The sequence below is a fragment of the Hyaena hyaena genome, unplaced genomic scaffold (genome assembly GCF_003009895.1).
Source record: "Hyaena hyaena isolate Hyena2069 unplaced genomic scaffold, ASM300989v1 scaffold_1522, whole genome shotgun sequence".
Lineage (NCBI taxonomy): Eukaryota > Metazoa > Chordata > Mammalia > Carnivora > Hyaenidae > Hyaena > Hyaena hyaena.
Genome location: NW_024082154.1, coordinates 9,115 through 22,045, shown reverse-complemented (window position 1 = coordinate 22,045; position 12,931 = coordinate 9,115). Strand labels below are relative to the sequence as shown.

Genomic DNA, 12,931 nt, shown 5'->3' with positions numbered 1-12,931 from the left:
TTACAGGTATAGTTTCCCATCTACTTTACTCAGATAAGAAAGGATATTAAAAATCTCTTCTAACCCATATGCAAAACCATTTTACATATTTTGTGCAGTAAGTTTTCCTTACAGTTCCTATTTTTCATACATTTCATCATACCAAAGTCTTCTTGCTATCAAAACTATTTCTGTTAAGGGGCGCCTGGGTGGCTTAGTCAGTTAAGCGTCCGACTTTCACTTAGGTCATGATCTTGCTGTTCGTGGGTTCGAGCCCCGCATCGGGCTCTGTGCTGACTGCCAGCTCAGAGCCTGGAGCCTGTTTCAGTCTGTGACTCCCTCTCTGACCCTCCCCTGCTCACGCTGTCTCTCTCTCTCCTAGAAATAAATAAATAAATAAAATTTAAAAACAACAACAAAAAAAACCTATTTCTGTTAATTCGAAAAAGTTACCATGAGTCCCTTAATATTACTCAAGTCATTACAACTACAGTTTACTATTTTTGATGTTATAAAACATTTTAACTCCTTTTGAAGCTGCTTAAAAAAGTGTTAACTTGAAACACATTATTAACCTTAGTTTCACTTAATTTCTATACTGGAAAAATTATGTCTGCAGAAAGATTTCAGAGTTTTGCTATTTTATGTTAAAAATTACAGTGAAGAAAGATGATAAGAAAATGACAGCTTACCTTGAAATGGGATCTTAACATACTTTGTCGTTAACTAAAAAAAAATAAAAAAGCAAAAAATGAGTTACCACTCAATACATATTTCTATTCAAAATTTTTATTTTTTCTTATTTAAACGCAAGTACATATTCAAAGTCTACATTAAAAGTGCTCAAGGTTTTTAAAAAAAAGTTTTATTATTGTCAAATGTTCATTTATTTTGAGAAAGAGAGTGAGCATGAGCAAGGGAAGAGCAGAGAGAGAGGGAGACAGAGTCTGTGAAGCAGGCTTTGTGCTGACAGTTGAGAGTCTGATGTGGGTCTTGAACCTATGAATAGTGAAATAATGACCTGAGCCAAAGTCAGACACTTAACCAACTGAGCCACCCAGGAGCCCTTCAAGTCTTTTTATCAATAAACCAAGAAAATGTCTCAATGTAAAGACTCAGTTTTTATGGAAGAACCCAGCACATGTAATTTAATTCTCAATATGCTCATTTATAAAAACCAGTAAGACTTCATTTAATCTTTTCAAAAATTTCTCCTGAATATTTATAGAATAAATAAGACAAAGTCCTAAGAAACTGCCAAGAGAACAAAGTGTCACTGACTTTGGTAAATAAACCACAAAACAAGGTTTGATTCTTGGCTTTGTTGATGCTCCCAGGACTCATGTTTCTTTCCATGATACATATTCCCTTCTGACTGAGGATTCAGCCAAGTTTTTGTTCTTTCTGCTCCTTCTATGCAAGGACATTCATTTTCTCTAAGAATCTTTTGTACACATCAGACCTTAAGTGTTGTTTTTATAATAAACTCTCAAGAGTTGTGGAGCACCTAAATCTTCCATGTTTCATCTAAAATAGGCTTATGCTCTTAAGTTTGTTTTTCCATTAATGCCAACGAAATTCAGGCCTATTTATTTATTATTCAGGTTTCTCTTTTGATCAATATATTTATGAGATTGTTTACCAAATCAAGGGTACAGTCTGTGAACACAAAATGAAATCAAAAAGGGTCTTGGTACATGGATACCTAAATTAACTACCAACAGAGTTCCAAATAAGCAGCAAACAATGCCCAGGGAAACCACAGATTTACTGTGACTCCATTTCTTTTTACTTTTTAAAAAAATTATTTCTGAGAGAGAGAGAGAGACAGCATGAACAGGGGAAGGTCAGAGAGAGAGGAGGATACAGAATCTGAAACAGGCTTCAGGCTCTGAGCTAGCTGTCAGCACAGAGCCCGACGTGGGGCTCGAACCCATGAATCGTGAGATCATGACCTGAGCCGAAGTCAGACGCTTAACCGACTGAGCCACTCAGGTGCCCCTCCATTTCTTTTTCCAATTTAAAAATTATTTCATAATGTAGTTTCATAAAGATAAAATTCATATTGCAGAGTTTAAGTCAGCCACTAAAGCAAAATTTGAGCCAAAGGACATATCAGTTATAAGCTGAGTTTGGAGTTCAAATACTGTCTCTATTATCTCTACCACTTACACAAACAGTTAAGTGGGTAAATTTAGGTAACTTACTGAATCTCTCTCAGCTTTAGATAAAAGCTTTAATCAAAAGGAGCTATTATCATTAGACACAGCATCTGAGTAAATATCTTATCTAGTATAATTTAGTCAAATACATCTTATTATTCTGTCACTTACACACAACTGCTATATATATTTGGCATATATTTTCCCTTGCCAAATTCTGACATATTTCACTGGGTCTTTAATCTCATAAAATATATCTCAGCAAATGTAAATAACTAGTTACAGAAAATGAATATAAGGAATGTTTGCTTTGGGGATTTTATAGACATTACTACAGAATTATGAACTAAAAGTAGTGTATCTGTGTATCTTCCTTTACTTTGTCATTCTTCCTCGTTCTTCCACAGTAAGTATTCTTGTCCTACCAAATCTTTCAGTGTGGCAAGGATCTGATAATCATTTACACCTTTGTATGACGACTAAGCCAACATGTAACCTCTCCCAAAAGCAAAGCTCTATTCCCAGCAAAAACTTAATCCCCAGTTGGGAAAATAAGATAGATGTTTTTGTAAGAGTAAGGTAACCTCAGTTCTATGAAATCACACCATATCTATTTTGTACCTTCCTACAATAGCCAGTATAGTTCTCTGAACACAATGTGTACTTAATAAGCATTTGTCTCACTATCAACAAAATTGAGAAATAAAAAATGAAATGTTCATGTCCAAGGCAGCATGCTCTACTTTAAAAAAATAATAATAGTAACTGAAATGTCCAACGCTAAGAAAATGGGCTCTAATTTAAGTAGATAGTTTCCCACTCTAGGTATTTTTCTAGCTTAGTTAAAATGTAACTATCATGAGAGTGAGAACAGTATCTCTAGTTAATCCATAACAACAAATTAATAGATACTCACTAAATGTCTGGAAAATGACTGAATTTAATTCTTATTTACTCCCCACCAAAAAGTTCTTTAATTTCTAAGTTGCAGAGCATTATGAACAGTGTCTGAAAAGAGAATACAAAGTCTTTTGAGGAACGTCTGGGTGGCTCAGTCGGTTAAGTGTCCGACTACGGCTCAGGTCGTGATCTCAGTGTGTGAGTTCAAGCCCTGCATGGGGCTCTGTGCTGTCAGTGCCCTCCCCCTCAAAAATAAATACACATTAAAAATAATAAATACATAAATAAAGCCTTTTGAATCCTGAAAGTCTTTTTTTTTTTACTTATTTATTTTGAGAAAGAGAGCGAGCTCATGCTTACAAGTGAAGGAGGCGCAGAAAGAGGGAGAGAGAGAGAGAATCCCAGGCAGGCTCTGCACTGACAGTGCAGATGTGGGGCGTGAACTCACAAACCATGAGATTGTGACCTGAGCTGATGTCAAACACTTAACCAACCCAGGTGCCCCAAATCCTTGAAAGTTTTAAGACTTTTCCCGTTTTCACTATTTTTAATTTTAAAAATTGCTTATGCTCTCTCCTTAGTAACATAACTGTTTTAATTTTTGTAGAATTCTTCTCAGTATTTCTTCATATACATATATTTTACCTGCATATATTTGTTTTAGTTTACTAAATTACTTTAAACATTTAAGTTTTCATTTCAGTTATAACAAATGTTCCAACAAACATGAAACACATTTTTAAAACCTACTTTATTATATTTATTAAAAATCTGCACTCCCCTACTACTAATAATAAATACTGGGACAACCAAAATGTCCCAACAGTCAGGAATTAAAAACAACCCAAATACCCCAAAGCAGGTACATGAACTAACTTCATATAATAATGACAAGTTATGAAACAGTATATACATAACATGCTTTTGAATTAAACATATATATGTATCTAATGAAGAATATGGAATGCTACGTACACTAGAGGTAATGGCAGATGTCTCTGGACAAGCAAGATTATAGGCATTCTTTAAACTGTTTCTTTATTCAAGTGTTGTCTTGTTTTTTTTTTAACGTTTATTTATTTTTTGAGAGACAAAGAGAGACCGCATGAGCAGGGGAGGGCAGAGAGAGAGGGAATCACAGATTCCAAAGTAGACTCCAGGCTCCAAGTTGTCAGCACAGAGCCCTCCATGGGGCTCAAACTCAAGAACTGTGAGATCATTACCTGAGCCGAAATCAAATGCTTAACAAACTGAGCCACTCAAGTGCCCCTCAATTGTTATTTTTTGTTTGGTCTTCTTTTTTGCCCATAACAAGCCCACCTAACTGTAATACACTATTAACATATTAATTGATGACAATTCATTGCTGGATATTTATGTTGGATTTTCCTCCCCTGACTAATCAGTTGCTGTCATACATTTATATTATCCAATTTTTTACCATCACAAAGAACTCAACAGAAAAAAAGATGATTAAACTGAATTTTAAATCAAAAAGTAAAATGGGGGTAAGGGGAATGAAGACTGTAAAAAGTGCATGAAATTCCTTAAAGGACAAAATTGTAATATCACCCCACACATGCCAAAATCATTAATATCTAAAAACTGCTGTTTAGGGAATATTAATTTTAAACAAAACTGTTATTGTGTTTTCATCCAAAGCAATTTTAATTATATCACATGTTATCAATATTTGTAGATCCTAGAATTTGCTGGATTTATACATGAAATTAGGTCTGCCTCCTGCATGGTCACCAAGTAAACATTTACTTTACATCTTAAATCATATGCTGTCTTCTCTGTGAAGTCTTCTCTGATTCTTCCAGACAGGTATTCCCATATGTACCCTTCTTGTACTTATTTCTATTGTACAAAATATCTATTTATATGTCTGTCTCTTCCATTAGACTACAAGTTCTATGAAAACAGAAACCATGTCTTACCATTTTAATATTCCCCGCCCTATCCCTAACACAGTAAATATTAATAAAACTTTTGGGAGAATACCTCAGTTATAATCTGACATGTTCAGCACAATTCAACCAACACTTTAAGGGCCTATTTAGGTGACCATTTATGGAAGGTGTAAAAGCAAATAAAAGCATGGCTCTTCACCACAAGATGTTTAAAGGCTAAAACTGAGAGGTTTAGGCAAAAATGTGAACAATTATGAACCCAAAGAATAAATCTTACAACAGATGTAAAAAGTGTTATAAGTACATAGTAAAGAGAGAATTAGAAGGAAGAAATCAGGTTTCCTGGAAGAGGAAATATTTCAGATAAACCTTAAAAGATGGTAAAATATTAATAGGCAGAAATAGAGAGAGAATATAGAGAATGGAGTAAAATCTAGTGTACGTTTCATATATAATATGTGAGACAGAATACTGGGAAAAAAAATGAAAGATAGAATAGGAACTATTCCTGGAGATCTTTAAATAAATTTAGGAATTTGAAGAACTCAGTTTACAATTTAAGCCAGGAAAACAAGATTTCTTCTTTTTGCTCTCAACTATACCTTGAGTAAAAATTTACTTTACCACTAAATAAGTTTAAGAGAGCAATGAATATCAGTGCTATGTATCATCTTTTTTCCTGTACAATCTCCATTAGAATTAGATCTCCATTAGATCAAAGATGTAATTTTAAGATATTCCTTTATGAGTTTAGGATTTCCCCCAATTAAAGACATGTCTCAAAGTAGGTATAATTATTATTCAAATGTCCCATACAAAATCAAATTCAATTCTATTTTCATTTGTAGTAAAAAAAAAGACAATATGTAAATGCTTTGTCCAAAATCCAAAACAAAAACAAATTAAATATACTTACTGTAACGCAACCTTTAGAAGCTCCTTTTATTTTACCAATATAAACAGAAGTAAATATAAAATCCAGTTGTAGATCCATCTCATTACTAGGCAAAATACAGGAAATGTTTTCCATGACAGGATTATATGGACATAATTCAGTTGAAGCCTAACAAGGAATAAATTATAAAATGCATATAACCCTAAGTATTACACATATGTGACAATGATTTTCAAAGTCAAATACTTCTTTAAATTACTATTAATGAATTTGTGAAAGATTTTGTACTATTCTTACTGTGAAGAAATACTTATCTAGATTTTTTTTGTTAAAAAGTATATGATTTACTGTGAGAATATTACTCTTAATAGTTGAATATTATATTAACTCCATAGACCTAAGTTCCAGAAATATATCTTCCTCTGCATCAAAGCTATGATTGTAAATTCAGTATTCCCTAAGATGCTTTATTCATTTTTAGCTCAAGAGAAGTAAATTAAGATTTACATAGTATTTTAGTTTCTAATATATTATCTTGTTTAATCACCATAACCACCCTTTAGGTAGTTTGGGGTTTTGTGGCATTTTTTTCCATTTCATACATAAAACTAATAAATGTTAGGATTGGTTAAGTTACTTACCCAAAGTCATGAAGTTAGGATGAAGCAAACCCAGGTTTCTATCTCCAAGGCAAGAGTTATTTCGACCATCTAAAACTGCTTCACAAACCAAGATGATGTTCTAAGGCAATGCACTTGAAGTGATGTAAGTGCCTAAGAACCACCTGTTATATCAAATCTATATGCTTTACTCCTTCCATGTCTGAAAATAGCCAACCAGTTGCCTAAAACTTCAAAATTCATAGCACTTCCACTCAAACAGCTACATACCAGGAAGTATCAGCACCAACTGTTTCCCACAATCTCTTCTGAATTTTAAACTGCTTTCAAACAACTTTTCAACTCCATATGTGCCTAACCTTGATACAACCTCTTTAACCCTGATATCACTAACAACCAAATAAATTAGAACCAGAGCAACTATGCATGTGTACTCACTCTCCTCCTACCTCTAAGAAATGTGATTATTCTTCATCTGAAACATATGTAGTACTCCTTATTCTTCACTCAGCTCACAAAGGCATTTATCTGCTTAATAAAAAATCTTTGTCATTCTCATCTTTTATTGCTTACTCCAGTTATTCTTATCCCTTAAAGAACAGGTACCAAATCAACTATAAATGCTTCTAATCAGTCAGACAACCAACTGTTTGTAAGTATGTGTGTGTTTTAAGTGATAAAATGAGAAGATGGGATAAAAAGAATTTCTTATTGGGGTCTCAAATTTTGCAAAGACTAACTGCCTCCTAAAAACAGCCAACCCATGTTTCTCATAACTTCATTTAAAACCAAAAACAAAGGAAGGTGTGGAGATGTTAAGGTATGCTGCCCTATAGATCTCAGTAGGTCTTCACATTATTTACTGCTAAGCTGTGATCATATTCAGTCAGTTCTACAAAAAAAAAGTTACTTTCTGATAATATCATTTCACACTGTATTATCAAGTTATATATGCTAAGGAAACTATAATTCATTTAGAAATGTGAACTCATTGTCAGTAACGACTTGGTTTTCATTACAAATACAACTAAACCATTAAGTAGGCTACTTGCCCAATCAAGCAAAAACAGTTACATTTCAACAAAACTTCCAAATACAGCTGCTAAGGTGATTCTGTAGAGAGTACCAAATGCCATAGAAACACCAGTGAAACAATAATCAGACCACCAGACTTCTTTATAGAACTGACCTAATTCTTCATCACACCTTAGAGGATAACAGCCTCGGACATTATTAAAAAACAAACCAACAGAAGTTTACCATAATCATTATGATTATGATTAATGATTATGATTACCACAGTCAAATGATTATCTGCACTGATAATCATTTCTTTAAAATAGGACAATAAGAGGCAGATAAGAATGAATGCTGAAAATAAATTATTTGAACCTCACTTTATAGCTACACTCTTGTAGTACTATGTCAAAACACAACTGGCTGACATTAAACCAAGACACTTCCATATATTATTTTTAGTAAGAAGAAAAAGACAAAGAACCTACCACATTCATATGTTTGTGACACTCTGATGCGTTTGTGACACTCTTCTAAATGCTTTCCTATGTTACTTCACTTAATACTCAAAATAATCTTGTGAGGTAGGTATTATTATCCTCATGTAACATGAGGAAACTCAGGCTTAAAGAAGTTAAGTGACTTGCCCAAGTGACAGAGCCAGGATTTGAACCCAGGTCTGTTATCTCCAGAAACCATGTTCATTCCTCTAGATGATGCTGCCTTACCAGAATGTGAGGAAAAAAAATAATTCCAACTAGCCGCAGTACTGAAAGATCAGACAGATTAATATTGGCAACTGTTTAATTCTAAGAAATTTTGATAAAGTGGTTGAATGTCCAATTAGAATCTTTTAAAAGAAAAAAATTATTCAAGTCATAGAATATTTAGACTGAAAAAAATAATTCCTTCCCTTCAAAATAAGGACAAGTACACATTTCCTTCAAACTAATATGAAAACTATCTCAAAATACAAACTAAGAAAATCTGTAATTTTATAATAATATTCTGCTTGATGAAAGAAACAATCATTAGCCAATAGTGTATATTTCACTGTTAATCTATGAGAAAGCAGAAATAAATTACCTGTACAGATTCACATGTAATCAATGGTAGTTCTGACAAAGCTGATTCAGAAGTGCTCTCATTTTCATTAGTGATGACATGGTCCTGCTTAGGTTGTAATTTAAGAATTTCTGAACTTTTATGTTCAACAGGTCCTTCTTCATCACTGGAAACAACAACTAAAAAGGAAAAATCATTTTTAAATGTATCACAATAATCACACATCAAACAGAAAACTTTCCAATTCAAGCAATATATCCTTAATAATCCCATTAAAATTTAACCATCTAACTTTGTTCAACTTAGAAACTGGACTGTCATTTGTTTCCTGATTTATATGTAATATTCCAAACCAGTGCTATTATTTAGCAGTTACCTACAATCTCAACTTCTGGAGGCTCAAGACATTTAAAAATGGATAAAGCCATGAGGAGAATTTAGGAACAAGTTCTAGTTAGAATAACAAAAATGTATTATGTCATCACTCTAAACTGTTCTGTAACTCCAGTTACATTTAGTTTCTTCCAGGAGGAAGCAATGAATGGCTAAGAGAAGATGTGGGAGACTATTCACTGTATATCCTTTAAAGCCTTTTTTTGTACCATGTGAGTATGTCAAAAACTTGCAAATAAATTAAATCAAAATTAATGACAATAATTATATAGCACTTAAACTCTACACTTCAGCTTTACCAACAAAAATGTCAGTAATAATGGTCCTTCCAGAATCCTTTTAAAAACTACTTAGTTGGGATGTCTGGGGTGGCTCAGTCAGTTAAGCACCTGACTCTTGATTTCAGCTCAGTTTATGGTCATGGTTTCAGAGCTGCACTCAAAGCACCAAGCCCACTTGGGATTCTCTCTCTCCCTCTCTTTCTACCCCTCCTCCCCTGCTTATTCATTCTATCTCACACACATGCACACACAGTCTCTCCACCAAAATAAAATAAATAAACTTTAAAAAGTAAAATAAAAAATAAAAACTACTGAGGAGATGAATGACAGTTCACAATTCTAAGAAAAAAAATATTTCTGCTTGCAAGTAATCCACTCTTTACCTAAATTAATACTATAAAATCATGGACAGAGTCCAAAAACTCCAGGTCGTTTTTTTTCTCAAGTTAATATATTCCAACATTAACATTCCATATATAATTAACATTCCAGATTAATTATAAACAGCTTATTGCCTCAGCAAAATTTGTTTGAGAGGAGAAACAGAACAACGAACTAAAGCAGAGAAAATGAAAGGATCTTATAATCCTACTGGTACTTACTTGGTTCAAATGATATCAAAGACTGGTTCCCTTCACTGTGTTCACTTAAAGCAGGCTTTTCTGTTACATTCAACTCACTCTCATTCTTCTCAACCAGGGCAGAATTACCCATGATACCAGTGCAAACAGAGCTCTCAAAAGTTTCAGTGGTTGTAGAGTCAGAGGTACTTTTGGGAGGAGCACTCAAAGCCAACTCCTGACTATCAAGTGAGGATAGTTTAGCAAAATCGTTTTCTATAGGTTCAGGTGTAATTTCTTCAAATACTTTTGAGTCTTGATGATAGTTTTCACTTGACTTTTTAAATTCAGCAGATAGTGTGGAGTCCTTTTCTTGTTTTATCTGAACATAAATAAATGCATACAGAAAATTAGTATTTTTCAAATTTGGCTAAAGAATTTTTCAAAGTTTAAATTCCTAAAGAATATAAATATAAAAATATTACATCATTTCTGTAACTACAGGGACAGAAAACTACACAATTAGACTATATTACTCTTGCCAGGGTCTCCCAAGTAAAAAGATATAGAATTTGGTCTGTCCAATCAAATACCTAAATATTTTTTTAAAAGGCCCGGAATTTGGAAATTCCCATACATATTTAAAAGTGGTTTAGACGGTCTACCACAACCTAAGTCAGCCTTAGAATAAGAGGAATTTTTTCTTACAATTTTATTTTACAATAGTTATGAGGCCATGTGACTTCCATAAAAAGCAAAAAATTAAAACTTAGAATGACAATATGAAAAACTATTAAATCAATCACTGCCTTCACGTCTCTATTACTGTTTAAATCTAAATCATGTTTATAACTCAAAGATCCTGAAAAGTCCTGAAAGGCCTTGTGAATCAAAGGAGTAAAAAAATTATCGTCTTATACTTTTAACTGTAATACTAAGTTTTGAAAATAGGTAATGTGTGCATGAAGTATTGTAATTTTTTACTTATAACAAACTCCCTAAAATCTAGGTAGAGAAAGGCTTAAAGAAGTTGGTAAGTAAATTACTAACGATAAAAGAAATCTGGTAGTACTTTTACACAGCATACAAAAAAGCAATTGACAGGAAAGTATGGATAGAGTATTAAGAGTATTTGTTAAAGTAAGAGAAAATAAAACACGTCTGATGAATATAAACCAAACTACTAAGTAAGGAGTGGTATCATAGAAGGAACATTTTTAACTTTTTTACTTGTTCATAATATTTGAAATTTGTTCCAATAGAGTATTACTGAAAAAAGTTTCATTTAAATTATTTTTTAAAACTCAAACAAAGAATCAAAAAACTGGCAAAAAAAAAAAAAAAGAAGGAAATTTGACCAAAGCAGAAAGCTATAAGAACAATATTTGGCTATAGTCAATTCATTTTTATCATAGCATAAGTTATTTTACATGACATCTAAATACCTCTACTTACTATCTGTTCTGCTGACTCATACAAAGAAGCAGAATTATGAGAATCAGGTAAATTACTTCTAAGCCTTTTCTTTCTCTTCCTGGAAGTCAGAGTGGGTTCCATTTTTGAATCAGAAAATGTATCATCCTTATTTTTGATCCCCTCTTCAAGATGATCACAACCTCTACTTCCACTACTGAGGTCTTAAAAAACAAAAGAGACATAAATATGGCCAAAAAGTACAGAACGAATCCCTTTTAGAAGAGCTCAAATAAGCATCATCAAAATTGCTGTACAACTTTTAAAACTAATTTAAAACGAAGCTCACTGTTAAATTATCACGCAGACATGGATGAATAGAAAGAAATACTCTATTTTAAGCTGCATAGACAAAGTAAATGTTCATTGTACAATAATGAATGAGGAAAACATAAAAAGGGAGTATTCTTTAGTAACCAAAGCAAACCAATCAAACTATGTTTTTCCTTTTGCTGTAATTACATTTGACTGAAATACAAAAAGAACAGGGGGAAGGGATGTTAATAAAATTTGCAAAATTCCTATCTTAAACTGGTTTGTCTTCTTAAAAGGAAGACAAAAAGAAGAAAAATCAATTAATTAACCCTACATGCAAGGAGGCCTAAAAAGAATGTTCAGGAGTCTGGGATGTATTTACCTTTAGCTTTGCTAAAAGTGGCTTGTAATGGCATCTTCCTAGAGTTGAGAGAAATTCTAATGAATAAAGAATATGCCATAGGAGGACAGACAGTGGGAAGCCAAGAATAATAATCAAATTAGCTGTAATATCAATTATCACCAAACATATCCATGGAAACAATACTTACAAATAGCTAAACTAACATTATAATTGTATAGCTGTATGCCCAGCCCCAACAACAAAAAAGAAATGATATTCAAATGTAACTTATAGACTTAGCAAATAAATCAAGAAATGAATACTATAGTGCACAAATAGTAAATTTAGCAATTTTCTTTGTGTTACTAAATAATCTCCCTTTACTTTCACAGATCTTTTAAATGTAAGATTAAGTAAAAGTTAACTACTTAAAAATTATTATAAATGCAAAAGACATAAATTCAAATGACAATAATTTTCTAGACTTCACAAACCTTTAGGTTGAGCATCAGACATTACAAGAGAAATGCCATCATCATCTCTTTGCTTTTCTTTAGTGTGTAAAGCCTGCTTTGCATAATTATTATCTACTGTCTTACTTGGTTGTGAAACCCTGCAAAAGAAAATATTATACTCAATTCTTCTACGTCAAAATGAATTAAGAAGTCAATTGATATATATTCAGGATAAAAATCCAGTTAGTTAAAAATGCAGTCCCATACAGCATAGTATATAATCTGAACAGAATAGAGAATACTGAAATAATATTTGAGAAGTAAGTTCTCATCCCTACTCTACCTTTAAATTTTCCCTATTTCTTTGGGGGAAAGAAACATATGAACACCAAAGAAATGGGCACATGCAAAATGAAAAAAGAATGAGTACTTAAATACATCAAAGAAGTTTAAAAAGTAAAAATCCCATGGACAGAAGTACATGATAAGTGCATTTATATGTAATCAAAAAATAACAACCCAGAGGAGCCTGTGTGGCTCAGTCAGTTAAGTGTCTAACTCTTGATATCAGCTCAGGTCATGATCTCACAGTTCATGGGATTGAGCTCCACAATGAC

The 12,931-nt window shown here is 32.7% G+C and overlaps 1 protein-coding gene across 1 annotated transcript in view; it reads right to left on the bottom strand.

Annotated features, from left to right (window-relative positions):
• LOC120225838 (sentrin-specific protease 7-like) overlaps positions 1-12,472 on the bottom strand; it is a gene marked incomplete at its 5' end in the record, with an annotated part of 52,414 nt that extends 39,942 nt beyond the window's left edge. The window contains 6 exons of the mRNA XM_039224022.1: positions 672-705; positions 5,874-6,020; positions 8,576-8,733; positions 9,831-10,170; positions 11,244-11,425; positions 12,354-12,472. Coding sequence (XP_039079953.1) covers positions 672-705; positions 5,874-6,020; positions 8,576-8,733; positions 9,831-10,170; positions 11,244-11,425; positions 12,354-12,472 — 980 coding nt within the window. The remainder of the gene's footprint in view (positions 1-671; positions 706-5,873; positions 6,021-8,575; positions 8,734-9,830; positions 10,171-11,243; positions 11,426-12,353) is intronic.
• Between the last annotated feature and the right edge of the window lie 459 nt (positions 12,473-12,931).